Here is a 21508-nt window from a genome sequence, read left to right as displayed (position 1 = left end):
ACAGCTGCAATATCAAAAATGTTTCTTGCTGAAGTGGAGCATGTGACAGGAAGTTAAATTCTTCCATTTTTATTATAGCAAGAGATTTTACTGTAGATTATTGTTTTAATTTGCACTTTATATTATGTGACATTTATTGTATTTTAACATATATGTTGTTTTATATTGTTGGTTGCAACTTTTATGTTTGTCTTGCTGCAGTCAGTGAAACTAGCCTGGTTACAAAAGTAAATATCATACATGAAAATATAGTTTCCACAATATTGTTGATGAAGCATCATTAATGTTGAACTTGTCTGAGAAACCTTATTTTAACTTTTAACCTTATTTTGTTAATAAATTGTCAAAAAGCCTTCTATCATCGCTGGCAGAGTTAATGAGAGTCAAAGTCCTATTGAAGAGTTTTTTTTTCCTCAAACCTGCAGCAGAAAGCAACTAATTACTCACTACTACTTTTAGTAGACTTCAGATTTTAACATTAACACCACTAACCCACTGTAAACTGTCATGTAAACTGGTTACAATACCTTTTGGTGGTGAAAATAATCTGCGCCACAACGATACGTGAAAGTGAAATTAAGTCAGAGACAGAGAGAGAGAGAGAGAGAGAGAGAGAGAGAGAGAGAGCTGTCAGACTGGTTTGTTTGAGGAAATATAAATTGTGACATGGCTGAATATGTTATAGTCTAACCCTACCATTAAAAACATCATTACATGCACTGAAGTTCTGGTGGTGCATATTGGTTTGGCTGTGCTTAATTGATTTTCAGTGGCATTAAATGTTTACAAAATATATGAGTTGTAATTATAGTTACATTTAACACCGACCTGCGATGTTGATGAGGCTAACAGGCCAACTGTTTAGGACAAATATGTTGCCTATTAATTCCTGCAGAGAGTAACTGTAGCTGACATTGTTGTGAAATATGACTCATTTGTTTCATATTGATGACAAGAGAAAAATATATAAAATACCATAAAAATATAGTTCCATAAAAACACTATCAAAGAGTGTTACTTGACAATTATAACAGCAAATGTGGTTTCTGATGCTTATGGAGAGCCATAAAGTGTGTACTCTGTAATGGATGTGGTATTTAAAAAAAATTACATAAAAAACAGCAGATGGTGATAAAATCTCATTTGAATAAAACAACGGCTCCTCTCTCTGCAGATGTCTAGATCTGCAGGTTCTGTAACAAATTATTAGGAAGGTGTGTAATATTTATTAACTCAGTCACTGTTTATCTATCTGCCCCCTAGTGGCCGGTAGGAGGCATTCAATTCAGTTTAGGTCAGTTTAATTCAATCATACATTATTGGCATGACCATATTGCCTACAGTACCTACAGTATTGCCAAAGCACATTGCCAAGGGCAACAACAACAACAACAACAACAACAGTAAAAAGTAAGAATAAGAATGATTAGGCCTGTTAAGATTCAAATAATAATCACGACAATGGCATTATCATTACAAAGCTCATAAGTTTAATGTAAATCTGACAACTCCCCTCAGTCAAGTGGGTGACTGTAATATAATGTAATATAATATAATATAATATAATATAATATAATATAATATAATATATAACTTGAGGTGGGGGAAGCAAAAGCTGTAAACAGGGAACATTTAAAGAATAGTAAAGATGGTAATAGTAATGGCATTTCCAATAACTGTTTATGAGTTTTTGGTTGTGTGTGTGTGGATGTGATGAAATAACAATATAGGCGGGTTGGTCACTCACTGTCCCTCAGAGTCAGAGTCTATCTGCCCCCTAGTGGCCGTTAGGGGACATTCACTCTCTCACAGTTAGTCTATCTGCCCCCTAGTGGCCGTTAGGCGACATTCACTCTCTCACAGTTAGTCTATCTGCCCCCTAGTGGCCGTTAGGGGACATTCACTCTCTCACAGTTAGTCTATCTGCCCCCTAGTGGCCGTTAGGGGACATTCACTCTCTCACAGTTAGTCTATCTGCCCCCTAGTGGCCGTTAGGAGACATTCACTCTCTCACAGTTCTATGTTCCTGCAATACCGGAGGCTGCAGTTTAAGGACCGCAGTCCTAGTTCTGCATTTCTAGGACCCTAGTTTTTTGCGACAGCGCCACCTAGCGAATTGGATGACCGTAAATAGAGGAGGCTGCAGTTTCAGGACCGCAGTCCTAGGACCCATACTTTCTGTCTAACGACTTAAAGTTTTAAAGGTTTATTCCACCCAAATACTTTCTGTCGAACGACTTATAGTTTTAAAGGTTTATTCCACCCAAATACTACTTTCTGTCTAACTACTTAGTTTCAAAGGTTTATTCCACCCAAATATTACTTTCTGTCTAACTACTTATAGTTTTAAAGGTTTATTCCACCCAAATACTACTTTCTGTCTAAAGACTTATAGTTTTAAAGGTTTATTCCACCCAAATTCTACTTTCCGTCTAACGACTTATAGTTTTAAAGGTTTATTCCACCCAAATACTACTTTCTATCTTGCAATTCAACTTGGTTGCTAAGAGTTGCATGTTGGGCAATTTGTGTAATTAGCATAATTAGCTCATTATTAGGTAAAATAAAGATGGAATCATATGCTATGGCCTTTGCAGTCACTAGATCTCAACCAGATATTTGAAAGGTTGGAGAGAGGCAAGACACAAGGACGACTCTGGGGGCAGATTCAAGATTATATATATATATTTGATACAATAATAAACAATAACAAGCAACAATATATTAAACAGATTCAACAAGGACAATAAAACATCCCCCCCCCCGGTTTTATTAAACAAATAAACAAATAGGCTAACAGTTTGTTTTGCAGTAAGCTATCATAAGCTAACAGATGATTGTTTGTAGTGCCTTTAAGACTATCATAGTTAGCTACTTACACTTCGGCTAGCTAACGTTAACTTTGCTGTCCAATTCAAAGACACCAGAATTGTTTTTAACATTAAACAAATAAAACTTGATTCACATTCAGTACTCACACTCTGATTGTCTTGTCCATGTGTCCTAGAAATGCGGTCCTTGATTATCCAATTCGCTAGGTGGCGCTGTCGCGAAAAACTAGGGTCTTAGAAATGCAGTCCTAGAAATGCAGTCCTAGGACTGCGATCCTGAAACTGCAGCCTCCGGTATTGCAGGAACACGTCTATCTGCCCCCTAGTGACCGTAAGGAGACATTCACTCTCTCACAGTTAGTCTATCTGCCCCCTAGTGACCGTAAGGAGACATTCACTCTCTCACAGTTAGTCTATCTGCCCCCTAGTGGCCTTAAGGAGACATTCACTCTCTCACAGTTAGTCTATCTGCCCCCTAGTGGCCGTTAGCAGGCTTGGCAATGTCTCCCGTCTTCTGTGTTCATTTAGTGTGATCTGAAGTCTGTAGGATGTTTGACCGACCTAATATTTTTTGTGGACTGGAAAAAAAAAATGTATATCACTTGGATGTTGCTACACGTTATTTTGTTTGGCTACATTGTGTCTGCAATGTGAATAAAGTGATCTGCTATAAAAACTATTTGTTGACTGCAACCGTTTTCATTGAATCACCTAAAGTTCACAGGTTAGAAATAGTAGTAGTACTTTATTACTTCTAGACAGTGGTGGTGTCTGGGGAGGTATACTGGGACTTCACACACACACACACACACACACACACCACTATCATGTATAAATAGGATGATAAACTAAGTCTAGTTTCAGAGCAGCTGATATCAATATGAACTGGTCTAATAAAACTTGTCATTGTTGATGCGTTGATAGTTTTCTCAGAAGAGGCTTTGACTTGACTGTCAGCGTCATCAGACCGAGCTTGGCGCTTATTAATGAAGTCAGATAATGTGCTTTGATGTGTTTCGCTTCATAACTGATAAGATAAACTCTGCAACCAATTACAGACCGGCTGCTGACGTCATATCGATCTGTGTAGAGGAGAAAGTGGAGCGGGAAAAAGAACAAAGGCAGAACACTTACCGCAGAACAGAAATGCAGCATATTGATGCCACAATGGGGAAAAAAAATCGGCTCAGTATGTCGTTATTTTTTCTTGTTATAACAAGATATTTTCACGGGATTTTGCATAGGGCCCCCAACAAGCTAGAAACGGTCCTGCTTAACACCATAATGATTTCTTGTGTGACTGTGTGTGTAAGAGATTACTGTGTGTGTGTGTGTGTGTGTGTGTGTGTGTGTGTGTGTGTGTGTGTGTGTGTGTGCTCATATGTGTTTATGGTATGGATCCATGTAACATGAAGCCCCCCTGTCTGATTGTTGCTGAGTTGTCTCATTCCATGAGTCTAGTCAACTTGATTAAATCGTGTAAACGAGCCTTTCTCAATTTCTCCGATGTCCGTAGGTTGTTTTCTCATTAGGCTATAGATCTTTTTCTCATTATAACATTTGAAAGTTTCTTGGTATCTCGTTATAACGAGATATGTTGGTATGTCATTATAACAAGAAATGTTTCTTGTTATAATGAGAAAAAGATCTCATTATAACGAGAAAGGTTTCTTGTTATAACGAGATACTGAGCCGATTTTCCCCCCCCCCACTGTGGCATCAATACGCTGCCGTACAGAACAGAACGCGCTCGCTCTGCAGCTTCTGATTGGACAAATGTTCCAGCAGCGCTCTCCGCGGTCCGTCACGGTCCAATCAAAATACACAGCGCCTACCTGGGTTGCTAAATCGAACACACGCAATGAAACAACATGATCTTATTGGCTGCTGTCTGATTGATGGACACGGAGCCGTATCTCTCACTCTTCACCGAGTTTAATCCTCCATGGTCTCCGCCGTTCACCTGCGGATCCGCTCCACTACACAGTGAAGCAGCCGACCTGCACACATGCTGTAGCCGGTACAATCCACCAGAGGGCGTCCTCACTCCACAAAAACCTCCTCCTGAACAGATCCATGACCTGAACACAATATGACCTGAACACAGAGAAGAGCTGCTGGAAACTCTGTGCATGTTAACACTGTCTCTGTTATCGCTCCACCGGTCTGAAGACAGTTTTTACACTCTGAAATGTTTTTTTTTAGCTTTTGCTTCTGAAAAAGGTTTGTTTTCTGAGGTCAAATCAGCCTGTAGTTTGAGAGAGTAGGTTCTAAAATGGGGTGAAATTGGGCAGATTAACATCCCTTGATTAGAAAAAAAAATCTTATTACGAATAAACTGGTTAAATATCAGTTAAACATAAGAAAAAAAATAGAAGTTCATGTGCATTACTTGAGCTGGCCAAGAATAAACTTTTTTGCACCTACATTAAAAATCTGTTGTTTTTTTAAATTTTATTTTCAGATCTCTAAACATAAATCTGTGAATCTGAGTCTCTGTCATCTTGGTTCAGCCTCTTTTCCTCTCAAGTGTTTCATTCAGATTCTCTCCAGTTTTGTTTTTCTCCTATGGCTGAAATGAAATGGATTTTTGGATCCCATTTACAAATCGTTCTGTTCTTAAAATGGGTGAAATAATGTCAGTAGAAATGACATAATGATGAAGTTATTAAATATTTTAACACGTTACTGAATTTAAAAAAAAAACAATTTCTCTAACAGTCATGGTGTGGACGTTGTTTTCATGAAATGCTGAATGCTGAGCTCAGTCTGTAGAGATTTTTTATTGTTTTCATCAGAATCAGCTCAACTAATAAAGAAAAGCAGAACAGAGGAACCTGAGAGCAGAAACAGTCAATATTAGTGTTGGACAGTTAAAGGCTTTAACATCATTTTACTCCTCTGTTAATTTTTACAAAAAAATAAATAAAATGATGTCACACTTGAGAGACAATTTGACGAGGTAAATCGATGATGTCATACATTACATTTTCCTTGATTCTGAGATGAAATTACTCACAATTTATAAAACAACAGAACAAGATGTTCATTTAGGATAAACTTTATTTCTGAGAAACAATTACAGAAAACTAGATAGATGTTTAGCTTGGAATGATGAGATGAGAATAAAACACCAAATAAAACAAAGTTGCAAAAGAAAGATATTTTAACCTGTCAATCATCAACAACAGACTCTAAGATGAACAACCATAACTTGATTCTGTCTGGTTTCATTTCTCATTCATTTCATTTTCACAATAAAATGTTCATGTTCTTGTACGTGTGTGTTGTTAAAACCCTGTTCAGTTTCCCAACACACAGAATACACTCTGTTTACACTGACTGATGGATCATGTTTGTTTACAGTAAAACGAGTAGGAAACACAGATGAAAATACAAACATTATTCACATTAAGATGTAGGTGTGTGTGTGTGTGCGAGTGATCCTGTCCAGAGTGAACTCTAATTTCCGCAGCTGTGTTTGGTCAGACATCATCATTGTCGTCATCCTCCAAAAAGGAGGCCTGAACACCCTACACGACCCCCCTAACCCTGACACAAAGACACTGAGGAACCAAACGTTCCAACCCCAAACCCAGGGTAGAGTGGTTCAGTGAATGTGGAGTGGAAGGTGTGGATGTGGATCAGTGTGTCAGAGGAAACTCTGTAGAAGGACAGAGAGCCAGCAGGCCAGTCCAGATACACTGCTACTCTGTCTGAGTCAGAAGAGGAAGTGGAAGATATGAGTGTTCCTCTGTTATTGTGCCAGACAGAGTAACTATTATCATAGCAGAACAGACTCCAGGACTTTTCATTCCATCCAAGCCTGCAGTCATCACCCTCTCCTCTCCTTCTGATTCCTCTGTAAGTCACTCCTATATGAACCTCTCCTTCCCACTCGACCTCCCAGTAACAGCGACCAGTCAGACCATTTCTACACAGCAGCTGAGGACAGTAGTCAAATCTCTCTGGGTGATCAGGATATGGCTGCTTCTCTCTCACCTCTGTCACCTTTCTGTTGTCTTCAGACAGGAAGAGCCTTCTGTTTGCTGTGTTTGGGTCCAGTGTGAGTTCACAGACATCTGATGAGAGAACAAGACTCAATACAGCAGCAGCTTCTCATCTAATACACCTGTTGTGTTTATTATCTGTTGATTTAACAGATTGACTGTTCATTTCTTCAGTTTCATGATGACACATTTTGTCAGCCATCTTTTAATAGGATTTGAATAAAAAGATGTCACATACATGAGCTTTCTATTTAAATAGGAATTGAATGCAAACAAACTAAATACACACTTACACTTCCTCAGACCTGGTTTCAACCACTGCACTCCACCATGGTCCACACTGTGGGGTTAAATAAAGTCAGACCAGCATAATCTCTTCATAATGGAAACAAATAACCTTCATAACCTTCTGTATGAGTGATTTTCCATACAACATCACTCATATCCACCATTACATATTAAACAATATTCCTCATCTTCTCAGTGTGACAGAGAAAATGTGTGTGACTCTCAGCCTTCTAGCAGACGTTGCCTCTCCAGACCTGAGAGAGTCCAGTCTCCAGTGTGGATCCTCCAGTCCAGCAGAGAGCAGCTTCACTCCTGAGGCTCCTGGATGATTGTAGCTCAGGTCCAGCTCTCTCAGATGGGAGGGGTTGGAGCTCAGAGCTGAGGCCAGAGAAGCACAGCCTTCCTCTGTGAGCAGACAGCCTGACAGCCTGCACACACACACACACACACACACACACACACACACACACACACACACACACACACACACACACACACACACACACACACACACACACACACGTCAGTCAAATTCTACCAAAAAAATGTAACATGTAAGCAGAGAAAATCCTACACGGGTCAAGTGTTTGTTTACTGACATTAACCTGCATGTAAAGCAGGATTTAAATGTCATCTGCTGAACAGATTGAAGAATCCTGACCTGAGAGACTGTTTTGAGAGCATGGACCTTCGTTTAGAGAAATGTGTCTAATCAATTGAAAAAAAATTGAGCATAGCATTAGTTCAGGCAGGCCACGAAGTCAAGCTCAGCTCACAAACCCAGCCTACATCAGCTGATAGCAGCTGATCTCAAAGCCAGCCCACATCAGCTGATGGCTCAGCTGATTCCCTTCTATGCATGCAATTGGCAAATCTCATACAGGGCGCCTTATTTAAAGCTGCTTCAGTCTGCCTACCCTTGCTGCTTCCTCTGCAAGCCGCTTGCAACCCGACTCCTTTGACTAAAGTGGTCCTGACTGAACTGTAAACTGATCTTACCTGAGAGTTTCCAGTCTACAGTGTGGACTCTCCAGTCCAGCAGAGAGCAGCTTCACTCCTGAATCCTGCAGGTCGTTGTTACTCAGGTCCAGCTCTCTCAGACTAGAGGACTGGGAGCTGAGAACTGACGACAACTCCTGACAGCATTTCTCTGTGAGCTTGTTGAAATTTAACCTGACAAAATTAATAGAAACATTTTATCTTTCCAGAGCGACTCACTGTCAGTGAGCAGGAAGGGGTTCATTGTCTTACTCAAGTACATTTGGACAGGGAACATTTTATGTTTCAGAGCTCAAACATGATGCTATAACTCTGTTCACCCTTTTAATAGAATTAAATGAACAGCGTAGAAAAGAAGAGGAATACAACACATTTTTATCATACTGGGTTTATACCATATTCATTTTTTTTTTGATCAATGCAAAATGTATATGACCACAAATAATATAAAAAAAACAGAACACAGTGACCTAAAAACCAGCATGCAATGTTTTTTTTTTTTTTTTAAACTTTGTTTATTTGAGTTTTGAACAAATGAGGCAGGAATAAAAAAGAGCACTTGTAAATGCATTGTGTTATAATACAAAATGAACGGTTGCATAAACAATGACTAAGACAATGTATAGTAGAAAAGACAATAACATACAGGGAAAGAAAAAATAAATAAATAAAGTAAAGTAAAATAAACAGATAAACGCACACAACAAACAGTCAACTTGGTTAGTTTTGACGGAATATTTTCAATACGTTGACACTTATGTCACATCTCAGCAGACAGGAATATATCATCATTACCCTTCAAGCTAAACCATAACCACGCTGGGTCTTTACTCAGGGATAATTGGAAAGGTATTCTTTTCTACATAGGCAAAGAAGGGACCCCACATCTAATAGTTTCCAGCTGTAAATGATTGAAAATATCCTTTATCCATAAAGTGTGAGAAGGGGGCATTGGTGATTTCCATTTTATCAATATCAGACGTCTGGCTAGTAATGCAACAAAGGCTATAAAATCTGCTTGAAATGTAGGTATTGATAGCTGGGGTGAAATGACCCCAAAAAGTGCAGTAATAGCATTAGGTTCAACTAGTGTCCCAGTTATCTTTGACAGCATATTGAATATCTCTGTCCAGTAGTTACAAAGAGATGGGCACGACCAGAACATATGTATGTGGTTTGCAGGTGTTTGATGACATCTATCACATGACAGATCAACATTATCATAGATCCTGGAGAGTCTAACTTTGGTCCAATGAGTGCAGTGAACACGTTTGCATTGAAACAGACCACATTTGGCTGTGGAAAGATGCAAATGTATTGTCAACATATAAATCTTTGAATGTCTTAATTCCAAGGTTGGACCACACAGAGAATGCTCCATCAGCTAGATAAGGAGGGAAAGCATGATTTGCAGCTAAAGGGGCAGAGGTAGAGAATGTTTGCAAACCAAAATGACTGGTTCCAAATCTTCAGTGAGGTTTTAATTATCATGTTTTTAACATAGGGGGAAGAGGTGCAGTTGACAGGGGAGTGCACTAGAGCTGTCAATGACATGGGCTTAGAGGAAGAAGCCTCCATAGCCAACCAAGCGGGGGGTGGATGAAGTTTATCATATCGAAGCCAATACTATATAATTCTGAGAATTAGACTATCAATTTTACAGAGGAAAGTTTGGGGGAGGAAAATGGGTATACACTGAAAGAGTAGGAGAACTTTGGGAGAGTATTCATCTTCACTGAATTAATCCGTGCAGTTAAATTCAGAGGGAGCAGCGACCAGCGCTCAAAGTCCTCCCGCACACGAGCTAATAAAGGAGCAAAGATGGCCTTACAAAGATTGTCAAATTTATCTCTCACTTGAATTCCAAGATATGTGAAGCTATGCTGAGCAATTTTTAATGGTAAAGTATGTAGAGGGTATTTACGTGCATTTAGAGGAAGTAGTTCACTTTTACCAAGATTCAATTTATAGTCTGATATAACACTGAATGATTTAAGAGTGGTAAGGGCAGCAGGGACAGAAACAGATACGTTTGAGATATACAAGAGAAGGTCATCCGCATAAAGAGAAACCTTTTGTTCTGTACCATTCCAGGTTATCCCAGTGATGCAAGGGTTAGAACGAAACGCGATGGAGGGGAGCTTGATGGCAACAGCAAATAGAAGGACTACAGCATGCAATGTTATAGTCACAACATATCATTACACAAAAGCATCATAATCTGATCTTACCTGAGAGTCTCCAGTCTACAGTGTGGACTCTCCAGTCCAGCAGAGAGCAGCTTCACTCCTGAATCCTGCAGGTCGTTGTTACTCAGGTCCAGCTCTCTCAGACTAGAGGACTGGGAGCTGAGAACTGAGGCCAGAGCTTCACAGCTTCTCTCTGACAGCTTACAGCCACTCAGCCTTAATGGACATGAAAAGACATGAAAATGTTGTTCTCCTATATCTTAATATCCATGTTGTCTGTGTTTTTTTCTTTCAGATTGCTACTACTAATAATGATAAAAGCAGAGGTTACAGTGTACTTTGCATGATGCTGTAGCTCACTGAGCTGAGTGTAGCACTAACAATGCCAGGGATACTGGTTTGATTTCCACTGAGGTCACCAAAAATGTATTCGCACGGTACTCACATGGTACTGTAAGGTGATTTGGATAAATACATCCACCAAATGGTATGTGCTGTGTTATGCTTTACAAAATCTCATCTGAGCCTAATCCCTCAGGAAGGCATTCCACAGTCTAGAGGCCCTGATGGGAAAAGTGTTTTCACCTTCAGTCTTGAGTCTAGACTGAGGGAAAGTCAGAAGGACCTGAAGATCTCAGCTTGCTCTCCGGCTCACAGGGAACTAAGAGCTCTGCAGTGAAACTCATGGACAAAACTAGCCATGTTTTAAATGTGATCAGTGAAATCTTAATATTAATTCTGTATCTTAGTGGTAAGCAGTAGAGAGATACTAAAATTGGGGATATATGATCTCTGTTTAACACTAGTTAAAATCCTAGCTGCTCTATTCTGAACAAGCTGGAGATGTGACAGTGAATTATGGCTGAGACAGGAATAGAGAGAAGTGCAGTAATCTAAATGACATGATATCAGAGCATGGATGATCTTCTCTAAATCTTGCTCTACAGCTTGCTCTCCAACTCATAGGAAACTAAGAGCTCTGCAGTGAAACTCATGGACAAAGCTAGCCATGCTTTACATGTGATCAGTGAAATCTTAAAGGGTAACTTCGGTATTTTTCAACCTGGACCCTATTTTCCCATCTTTTTGTGTCTAAGTGACTAAAGGGGACAACAATTTTTGAAATTGGTCCAGTATTGAGCGAGATCGCTGCAGCAAGCAGCCAGCAGCCGCGAAACGGGCTGCAATGTAATCCGACGGGGCAAATCACACCGTCAATGTACGTCCACTAAAAGTTCTTGTTTTTGCCACTGACAGATTCAGATTGTTATTATAAGTGTCTGACAACATTATGGAAAGGATCCTACAGAGAAATGAAACGTTTTTCTTTACCTTTCGCTTGATCCGGTCTGTGTGTAACCAACTCTCGCTCACTCTTGGAACAGCATTTTTCTTTAGGAAAAAGTGCTTTGGTATAGGATTTCTTCTCCTCTTTGGCTGGCAGTAGTCATCCCGGTCAAAATGGTCACTGCAGACCCGATGGTCTGCAAAGCGCAGTGTATGGACAGGAGTGTTAGCATCCATTTGTAGCACAACTAGCCACAACTTCAGCGTGTCCCTATCCAACAAAGGTAGTTTATGAAAGCTGCGCGAAGAGTTGCGCAACATTTTGTTGGCACAATTCGGAAACACAAACCATTGTTTTTTTATCTTTTAGATACTCCAACACAACAAACTCCTCCCGGCACTCCTCTCTCCAACTCTCACTCACGTTTCCACAGTTGACTTCCTGCAACAACTCAACTCTCGCGAGACTTGAGCGAGATTTGGTTACAGACAGACCGGATCAAGCGAAAGTTAAAGAAAAACGTTTCATTTCTCTGTAGGGTCCTTTCCATAATGTTGTCAGACACTTATAATAACAATCTGAGCCTGTCAGTGGCAAAAACAAGCTTTTAGTGGACGTACATTGACGGTGCGATTTGCCCCGTTGGATTACATTGCAGCCCGTGGAGCGATCTTGCTCAATACTGGACCAATTTGAAAAATTGTTGTCCCCTTTAGTCACTTAGACACAAAAAGATGGGAAAATAGGGTCCAGGTTGAAAAATACTGAAGTTACCCTTTATTGTTAATTCTGTATCTAAGTGGTAACCAGTAGAGAGACGCTAAAATTAGGGATACGTGATCTCTTCTTATGGCTCTTATGGAGAAGTGCAGTAATCTAATGACATGATATCAGAGCATGGATGATCTTCTCTAAATTCTTCATGTTCATGGCTGTGTAAATGAATTTGGATCAGAATAAAACAAGTACTGAAAAATTCCAAACCGTTCTTTCCAATGAAATTGAAAATGTCGATGTAAAATGGCTCTGAAATCCTGATATATAACTTGCAGGGTCACCCTTTGCAGATTCAGGAATCCTGACCCGAGAGAGACTTTTGAGAGTGCAGACCTTAGTTTGGAGAAATATGTCAAATCAATCAAGAAAAACGATAAATGGATCTCACTTGAGAGTTTCCAGTCTACAGTGTGGACTCTCCAGTCCAACAGAGAGCAGCTTCACTCCTGAATCCTGCAGGTCGTTGTTACTCAGGTCCAGCTCTCTCAGACTAGAGGACTGGGAGCTGAGAACTGAGGCCAGAGCTTCACAGCTTCTCTCTGACAGATTACAGACACTCAGCCTGAAGGAGAATTAGTGATAAAGACAAACAAGAACTTTGAAAATATGTTTTCTTTTCCTCTGTTTGAATATTAGGTGTGATATACTGAATGTATCCAGTTTTCTATGCACTTACAAAGATTTATTGGAGGCTTTGATCACTGGCAGCAGCCTCAGAAGAGCCTCCTCTGAAGCAGAGTATTTCTTCAGGTCAAACACGTCCAGCTTCTCTTCTGATGACAGTAAGATGAAGACCAGAGCCGACCACTGAGCAGGGGAGAGTTCGTCTGTGGAGAGACTTCCTGATCTCAGATACTGTTGGATCTCCTTCACTAGAGAACGGTCATTCAGCTCATTCAGACAGTGGAACAGATTGATGCTTCTCTCTGCAGAGAGATTCTCCCTGATCTTCTTCTTGATGTACTGGACTGTTTTCTGATTGGTCTGTGAGCTACTTCCTGTCTGTGTCAGCAGGCCTCGTAGGAGAGTCTGATTGGTCTGGAGTGAAAGACCCAGGAGGAAGTGGAGGAACAAGTCCAGGTGTCCATTTGGACTCTGTAAGGCCTTGTCCACAGCACTCTGGTAGAGCTGATTTACCTGAGATTTGTCTCTTGGTTTAGATGGTGTGGAGGTTGATTGAGTTTCTGACAGCAGATTGACACCAGAGTCGATGAATGAGACGATGACATAAACAGCAGCCAGAAACTCCTGCATGCTCAGATGGACAAAGCAGAAGACCTTGTCCTGGTACAGCCCACACTCCTCTTTAAAGATCTGTGTGAACACTCCTGAGTACACTGAGGCTGCTCTGATATCAATGCCACACTCTGTCAGGTCGGCTTCATAGAAGATCAGGTTGCCTTTCTCCAGCTGCTCAAAAGCCAGTTTTCCCAGAGAGAGAATCATCTTCCTGGTCTCTGCAGTCCAGTGTGGCTCTGTCTCAGCTCTCCCATGATACTTGACGTTCCCCACTTTGGACTGAACCACCAGGAAGTGGATGTACATCTCAGTCAGGGTCTTGGGCAGGTCTCCTCTCTCACTGGTTTTCAACACATGGTCCAGAACTGTAGCAGTGATCCAGCAGAAGACTGGGATGTGGCACATGATGTGGAGGCTTCGTGAAGTCTTGATGTGGGAGATGATTCTGCTGGCCTGCTCCTCATCTCTGAATCTCTTCCTGAAGTACTCCTCCTTCTGTGGGTCAGTGAAGCCTCTCACCTCTGTCACCATGTCAACACACTCAGGAGGGATCTGATTGGCTGCTGCAGGTCGTGTGGTTATCCAGAGGCGAGCAGAGGGAAGCAGTTTCCCCTTGATGAGGTTTGTCAGCAGCACATCCACTGAGGTCGACTCTGTAACATCAGTCAGGATCTCGTTGTTCTGGAAGTCTAGAGGAAGTCGACACTCATCCAGACCGTCAAAGATGAACACAACCTGGAACTTGTCAAACCTGCAGATTCCTGCTTCTCTGGTCTCAGTAAAGAAGTGATGAAGAAGTTTCACCAAGCTGTACTTTTTCTCTTTCAGCAGATTCAGCTCTCGAAAAGTGAACGGAAATGTGAACTGTATATCCTGGTTGGCTTTGTCTTCAGCCCAGTCCAGAGTGAACTTCTGTGTTAAGACTGTTTTCCCAATGCCAGCCACTCCCTTTGTCATCACTGTTCTGATTGGTTTATCTCTTCCAGGTAAGGGTTTAAAGATGTCTTCACATTTGATTGTTGTTTCTGGTCTCACTGGTTTCCTGGATGCTTTTTCAATCTGTCTGACCTCATGTTCATCATTGACCTCTCCACTCCCTCCCTCTGTAATGTGAAGCTCTGTGTAGATCTGATTCAGAAGTGTTGGGTTTCCTGCTTTAGCAATCCCCTCAAACAAACACTGAAACTTCTCCTTCAGATCAGATTTGAGTTCATGTTGGCACTCTGCAGCAAGAGTTTCTGAATTAACAAACAACAAATGAAATCAATGAGTGGATTTCAGGGTGGATGTATATATTTTTCCACTCCACAATATATATTCAGCTCATCAGTAGTGGACAAACTGATGAGCTGAATATATGATTGTGTGCATAATTGTATAGATCTGATGCAGATGTGTACAGCATATTTAGAGCAGAGTTTGGAAATGTAAACATCTTTCATTTCCCACCATTTCCCCTTTCCATCATGTTAAACCTGTTAAAAGCCTCTTACTGCTCTGCAGAAAGTCAGCCAGCTCCTCCTGCTTCATTCTCCTCAGGAAGTGTACAGTGATCTTCAGAAAAGCCTCTCTGCTGCTCCTCCTCTGCTCTTCCTCCTCACCGTCCACCACCTCCTCATCCTCCCTCTGACTCTCTGAGCATTCTGGGTAATCTGGACTCAGAACCCTCTGGACCCTTTTCAGCTCGTTCTTCACAAAAGTGACAATGTTGTCCTCAAGAAGCTGGAACAGAATATTATATAAATTAAAGTTTCATGTATTAAAATCGTGGAACCCAACATCAAATCCATCTTGCATGGTTTGAAAGCCCACTGGTCTAAAGAGTGCAGCATGGAGACTATAATGACCAGAATGGTTGATTTGCATTTTCTTTGTAGCTGAAGTAAAAGGTGTTGTTGTACATTTACACACCATAAATATGGAGTCCAGGTCTGTTTGATGCTCCTGAGCAGACTGACCACTGGGAACCTCTTTCCTTTGCTGGTGAACTCTGTGGAGTACACACACACACACACACACACACACACACACACACACACAGGTTGTTAAAGGTGTTGTGTTCTGTCATGATGAATCCTGGCAGAAACACAAGGTGAACTCCACTGTAAATGTTGCTCTGGAGTGTCTTTCCCAAAGCAGGTCGTACTGCTGTGTATATCTTGAAGCCATTCTTCAAGACATTTGTTTATTTCACGAAGCTTTCTAGAAAATACTCAGAACTCAAGTAGTATGAAATGTGTCGTTCATCTAGTCGTGAGATTTCAAGAATCTCTTTGCAGGAGCCGTGAAGGTGAGATCCTACAGCAGACAGACCGCTATCAAACTTAAACTCTGCGCTCCACATCAAAACCATTAGAGGCATTTCCTTTTACCCTAACCCTTACTGTCAAAATAAATTCATAAATAATACCTCTTATTATTAGGCTATACCAAATTCAAACGCATACATTAATACTCTATGCCTTATGCAGTCAGCTATTTTGCACTGTTCTAAACAAATCCCAGGCAACTGGCCAGCAACACAAACAGTGTGGTTTATGAGCCTGCAAATTCAGTAAATATTTTCCCTCAACAGCACAAATTCGACAGACCATTTTTACCTACAGGTTGGCTAAAGGTCAACTTTAGGCAAGTAATACAACTTGGCTAAGGTTTGGGAAATGTGTTCATCTCACGTATTTGTGTGAGATCAGGTTGGATAGAAACATATTATGAGCACAGTGAAGATATCTGTGTCCTTATGAAGAAAACAATTTTACAATTTAAAATTTGTATGAAGGGCCGGGATTTTGACCAGAAGGTCACCAGGTCAAATCCCAGAACCAGATAGAAAATCTGTGACAGGAGAGTGAATGAGAAACATTCTCCCCCCGTTCCTCAACAGCTTCTATTGTAGCTGCCAAACTTTCTCTACATGAAAAAGGTTAAAAAGCAAGAGCAATGTTACATCTTTAAAATTCTTTATTAATGCTAAAATTAAATATTAACATTATGTTGACTTGCGTTGTTTTAGAAGAATGTTGTCTTTTAAAATAAATCGGGCGATCCATAGACCAGTCACTCTTCATGGACACACAGCTGGGCTCAGGATAGTCTGGTCTCTCCTGCTGGATCCTGATAGGAACACAGGATTGACAAAAGAAGGGTATTTTAACCTCAAGAAAATCAGGATTTTGAGCAGAAGGTCACCAGTTAAAATCCCAGAACCAGATAGAAAATCTGTGAGAGGAGAGTGAATGAGTAACGTTCTCCCCTTCCTCAACAGCTTCTATAGTAGCTTCCAAACTTTCTCACACAGAAATGGTTAAAAAACAAGACCAATGTTACATCTTTTAAAAGCTTTGTTAATGCTAACATTATATAGTAACATTATCTTGACTTACTTTGTTTCAGAAGATTGTCTTTTTTTTTTCTTCTTTTTTTTTTTGTCAGAATGTTTTCTTTTAAAATAAATAGGAGGATCCATAGAGTGGCCACTCTTCATGGACACACAGCTGGGTTCAGGGGAGTCTGGTCTCTCCTGCTGGATCCTGATAGAAACATTATGAACACAGTGAAGGTATCTGTGTCCTTATGAAGAACTTACTTTCTTAGTAATGCTAACATACTAAAATAATGACTTACATATTTTCAGAAGGATGTTTATCTTTAAAATTTCGAGGAGGATCCATAGACCGGTCACTCTTCATGGACACACAGCTGGGTTCAGGGGAGTCTGGTCTCTCCTGGACTCGCTGGACTGGGCTTCAACACAACAGAGACAGAGCTTTTACTCTGAATAATGATGCTGTAATGATTTCACTGCTGAGCTCTGAGATGGAGAACAGTCATGGACAGTTAGAGATCCTCATCTTACCTCTTAGCTTTGGTCCGGCTGTCATGTTCCCCAGACAGAGTGGTTTTAGAGGGAGGGAGCCCCTCCTCTCTCTCCTCAGACTGACTCATAGTAGAGCGAACACCTTTACACAAACACACCCAACATGCTGTTAGCTGGACTGATCCATTACAACAAGGTTTCCATTACAGGATATATCACTTCTGCTGTTCTGATCACTCCTGACAGTAAAATGCCAAATATACTGTAGTGTTAGGAATGTAATGAACATTTCTGGCACAAAATTTTGCGCTACAAAAATTATCAATATACATCATGGATTTAAAAAATGTTGTATTAATAATGGCACTATGAACGCCATCTGCAAACAGCAGGTGATTTGAAAGACTTTAGCACTTTGTCTTACAAAAGTCAACTATACAGTCACATCATACAATGTCAGCTAGTGTATTCATCAAACAACAATCTTACCTTGGAAGATGTTTTCCTGGTGAATTCACATCCAGATCAAGTCACAGAGATGTTCTGCCTTCATCTGTAGAGGAAACACTGACAGAGAAGACGCTGCTTATTCTCCTTCGTCAGTTCTGGGTGTCTGTGTTCATTTGATCTGAGGGTGCGGTCACTTCCTTATAACTTCACTATCAAAGTCTAGAAACATCAGTCTGACACCAAACCGGTCTAACCTGAGGCCAGAAACCAGGTCTGAGGCAGAGAAATCACAGATCAGGTGATCAGTTCTACTGTATGTCCACTAGATGGAGACATTAACCACATCATCTACAGTCAACTAAACAGCAGACCAGCACACACAGATGTAATGCATGGAGGAGGAAAAATGTATATCGCTTTAAAATTCAATAACAGAGCGAGCTGTGTGTCTGACTTTACACAAAATGACAGCTGCAATATCAAAAATGTGTGGAGCATGTGACAGGAAGTTAAACTCTTCCATTTTTATTACAGCAAGAGATTTTACTGTAGATTATTGTTTTAATTTGCACTTTATATTATGTGACATTTATTGTATTTTAACATATGTTGTTTTATATTGTTGGTTGCAACTTTTATGTTTGTCTTGCTGCAGTCAGTGAAACTAGCCTGGTTACAAAAGTAAATATCATACATGAAAATATAGTTTCCACAATATTGTTGATGAAGCATCATTAATGTTGAACTTGTCTGAGAAACCTTATTTTAACTTTTAAGCTTATTTTGTTAATAAATTGTCAAAAAGCCTTCTATCATCGCTGGCAGAGTTAGTGAGAGTCAAAGTCCTATTGAAGAGTTTTTTTCCCCTCAAACCTGCAGCAGAAAGCAACTAATTACTAACTACTACTTTTAGTAGACTTCAGATTTTAACATTAACACCACTAACCCACTGTAAACTGTCATGTAAACTGGTTACAATACCTTTTGGTGGTGAAAATAATCTGCGCCACAACGATACGTGAAAGTGAAATTAAGTCAGAGAGAGAGAGAGAGAGAGAGAGAGAACGAGCGAGCGAGCTGTCAGACTGGTTTGTTTGAGGAAATATAAATTGTGACAAGGCTGAATATGTTATAGTCTAACCCTACCATTAAAAACATCATTACATGCACTGAAGTTCTGGTGGTGCATATTGGTTTGACTGTGCTTAATTGATTTTCAGTGGCATTAAATGTTTACAAAATATATGAGTTGTAATTATAGTTACATTTAACACCGACCTGCGATGTTGATGAGGCTAACAGGCCAACTGTTTAGGACAAATATGTTGCCTATTAATTCCTGCAGAGAGTAACTGTAGCTGACATTGTTGTGAAATATGACTCATTTGTTTCATATTGATGACAAGAGAAAAATATATAAAATACCATAAAAATATAGTTCCATAAAAACACTATCAAAGAGTGTTACTTGACAATTATAACAGCAAATGTAGTTTCTGATGCTTATGGAGAGCCATAAAGTGTGTACTCTGTAATGGATGTGGTATTTAAAAAAAATTACATAAAAAACAGCAGATGGTGATAAAATCTCATTTGAATAAAACAACTGCTCCTCTCTCTGCAGATGTCTAGATCTGCAGGTTCTGTAACAAATTATTAGGAAGGTGTGTAATATTTATTAACTCAGTCACTGTTTAGCTATCTGCCCCCTAGTGGCCGGTAGGAGGCATTCAATTCAGTTTAGGTCAGTTTAATTCAATCATACATTATTGGCATGACCATATTGCCTACAGTACCTACAGTATTGCCAAAGCACATTGCCAAGGGCAACAACAACAACAACAACAACAACAACAACAACAGTAAAAAGTAAGAATAAGAATGATTAGGCCTGTTAAGATTAAAATAATAATCACGACAATGGCATTATCATTACAAAGCTCATAAATTTAATGTAAATATGACAACTCCCCTCAGTCAAGTGGGTGACTGTAATATAATATAATACAATATAATATAATATAATATAATATAATATAATATACTATACTATACTATAATATAATATAATATAATATAATATAATATATAACTTGAAGTGTGGGAAGCAAAAGCTGTAAACAGGGAACATTTAAAGAATAGTAAAGATGGTAATAGTAATGGCATTTCCAATAACTGTTTATGTGTTTTTGGTTGTGTGTGTGTGGATGTGATGAAATAACAATATAGGCGGGTTGGTCACTCACTGTCCCTCAGAGTAGAGTCTATCTGCCCCCCTAGTGGCCGTTAGGAGACATTCACTCTCTCACAGTTAGTCTATCTGCCCCCTAGTGGCCGTTAGGGGACATTCACTCTCTCACAGTTAGTCTATCTGCCCCCTAGTGGCCGTTAGGAGACATTCACTCTCTCACAGTTGGTCTATCTGCCCCCTAGTGGCCGTTAGGAGACATTCACTCTCTCACAGTTGGTCTATCTGCCCCCTAGTGGCCGTTAGGAAACATTCACTCTCTCACAGTTCTATGCTATGTTCCTGCAACACCGGAGGCTGCAGTTTCAGGACCGCAGTCTGCATTTCTAGGACCCTAGTTTTTTGCGACAGCGCCACCTAGCGAATTGGATGACCGTAAATAGAGGAGGCTGCAGTTTCAGGACCGCAGTCCTAGGACCCATACTGTCTAACGACTTAAAGTTTTAAAGGTTTATTCCACCCAAATACTACTTTCTGTCCAAGTACCTATAGTTTTAAAGGTTTATTCCACCCAAATACTACTTTCTGTCCAAGTACTTATAGTCTTAAAGGTTTATTCCACCCAAATACTTTCTGTCTAACGACTTATAGTTTTAAAGGTTTATTCCACCCAAATACTACTTTCTTTCTAACTACTTAGTTTCAAAGGTTTATTCCACCCAAATACTACTTTCTGTCTAACTACTTATAGTTTTAAAGGTTTATTCCACCCAAATACTACTTTCTGTCTAACTACTTAGTTTCAAAGGTTTATTCCACCCAAATACTACTTTCCGTCTAACGACTTATAGTTTTAAAGGTTTATTCCACCCAAATACTACTTTCTATCTTGCAATTCAACTTGGTTGCTAAGAGTTGCATGTTGGGCAATTTGTGTAATTAGCATAATTAGCTCATTAGGTAAAATAAAGATGGAATCATATGCTATGGCCTTTGCAGTCACTAGATCTCAACCAGATATTTGAAAGGCTGGCGAGAGGCAAGACACAAGGACGACTCTGGGGGCAGATTCAAGATTATATATATATATTTGATACAATAATAAACAATAACAAGCAACAATACATTAAACAGATTCAACAAGGACAATAAAACATCCCCCCCCCGGTTTTATTAAACAAATAAACAAATAGGCTAACAGTTCATTTTGCAGTAAGCTATCATAAGCTAACAGATGATTGTTTGTAGTGCCTTTAAGACTATCATAGTTAGCTACTTACACTTCGGCTAGCTAACGTTAACTTTGCTGTCCAATTCAAAGACACCAGAATTGTTTTTAACGTTAAACAAATAAAACTTTATTCACATTCAGTACTCACACTCTGATTGTCGTCCATCTTGTCCATGTGTCCTAGAAATGCGGTCCCTTGAT

General features: G+C 39.9%; 1 protein-coding gene across 1 annotated transcript; it reads right to left on the bottom strand.

Annotated features, from left to right (window-relative positions):
* Positions 1 to 5876: 5876 nt before the first annotated feature.
* Positions 5877 to 15618, bottom strand: LOC139911012 (NLR family CARD domain-containing protein 3-like). Its single transcript, XM_078291024.1, has 9 exons — positions 15533 to 15618; positions 15115 to 15343; positions 13059 to 14859; positions 12771 to 12944; positions 10360 to 10533; positions 8129 to 8302; positions 7384 to 7557; positions 7135 to 7181; positions 5877 to 6913 (listed from the first exon to the last, which is right to left on the bottom strand). Exons 1-9 carry the CDS (start codon positions 15533 to 15535, stop codon positions 6378 to 6380), a joined length of 3312 nt encoding a protein of 1103 aa, XP_078147150.1. The 5' UTR covers positions 15536 to 15618; the 3' UTR covers positions 5877 to 6377.
* Between the last annotated feature and the right edge of the window lie 5890 nt (positions 15619 to 21508).

The sequence above is a fragment of the Centroberyx gerrardi genome, chromosome 21 (genome assembly GCF_048128805.1).
Source record: "Centroberyx gerrardi isolate f3 chromosome 21, fCenGer3.hap1.cur.20231027, whole genome shotgun sequence".
Lineage (NCBI taxonomy): Eukaryota > Metazoa > Chordata > Actinopteri > Beryciformes > Berycidae > Centroberyx > Centroberyx gerrardi.
Note: the sequence above shows the minus strand (reverse complement) of the source record. Positions and strands in the feature narration are given on the sequence as shown.

What these genes read in the sequence shown, in the direction of transcription:
- LOC139911012 (XM_078291024.1), bottom strand. An exon ending in TGTAGACTGGAAACTCTCAA is followed by an intron (nt 10,534 to 12,770) that starts GTGAGATCCATT and finishes ATGTCCATTAAG; the next exon opens with GCTGAGTGGCTGTAAGCTGT. An exon ending in TGTAGACTGGAGACTCTCAG is followed by an intron (nt 8,303 to 10,359) that starts GTAAGATCAGAT and finishes TAATTTTGTCAG; the next exon opens with GTTAAATTTCAACAAGCTCA.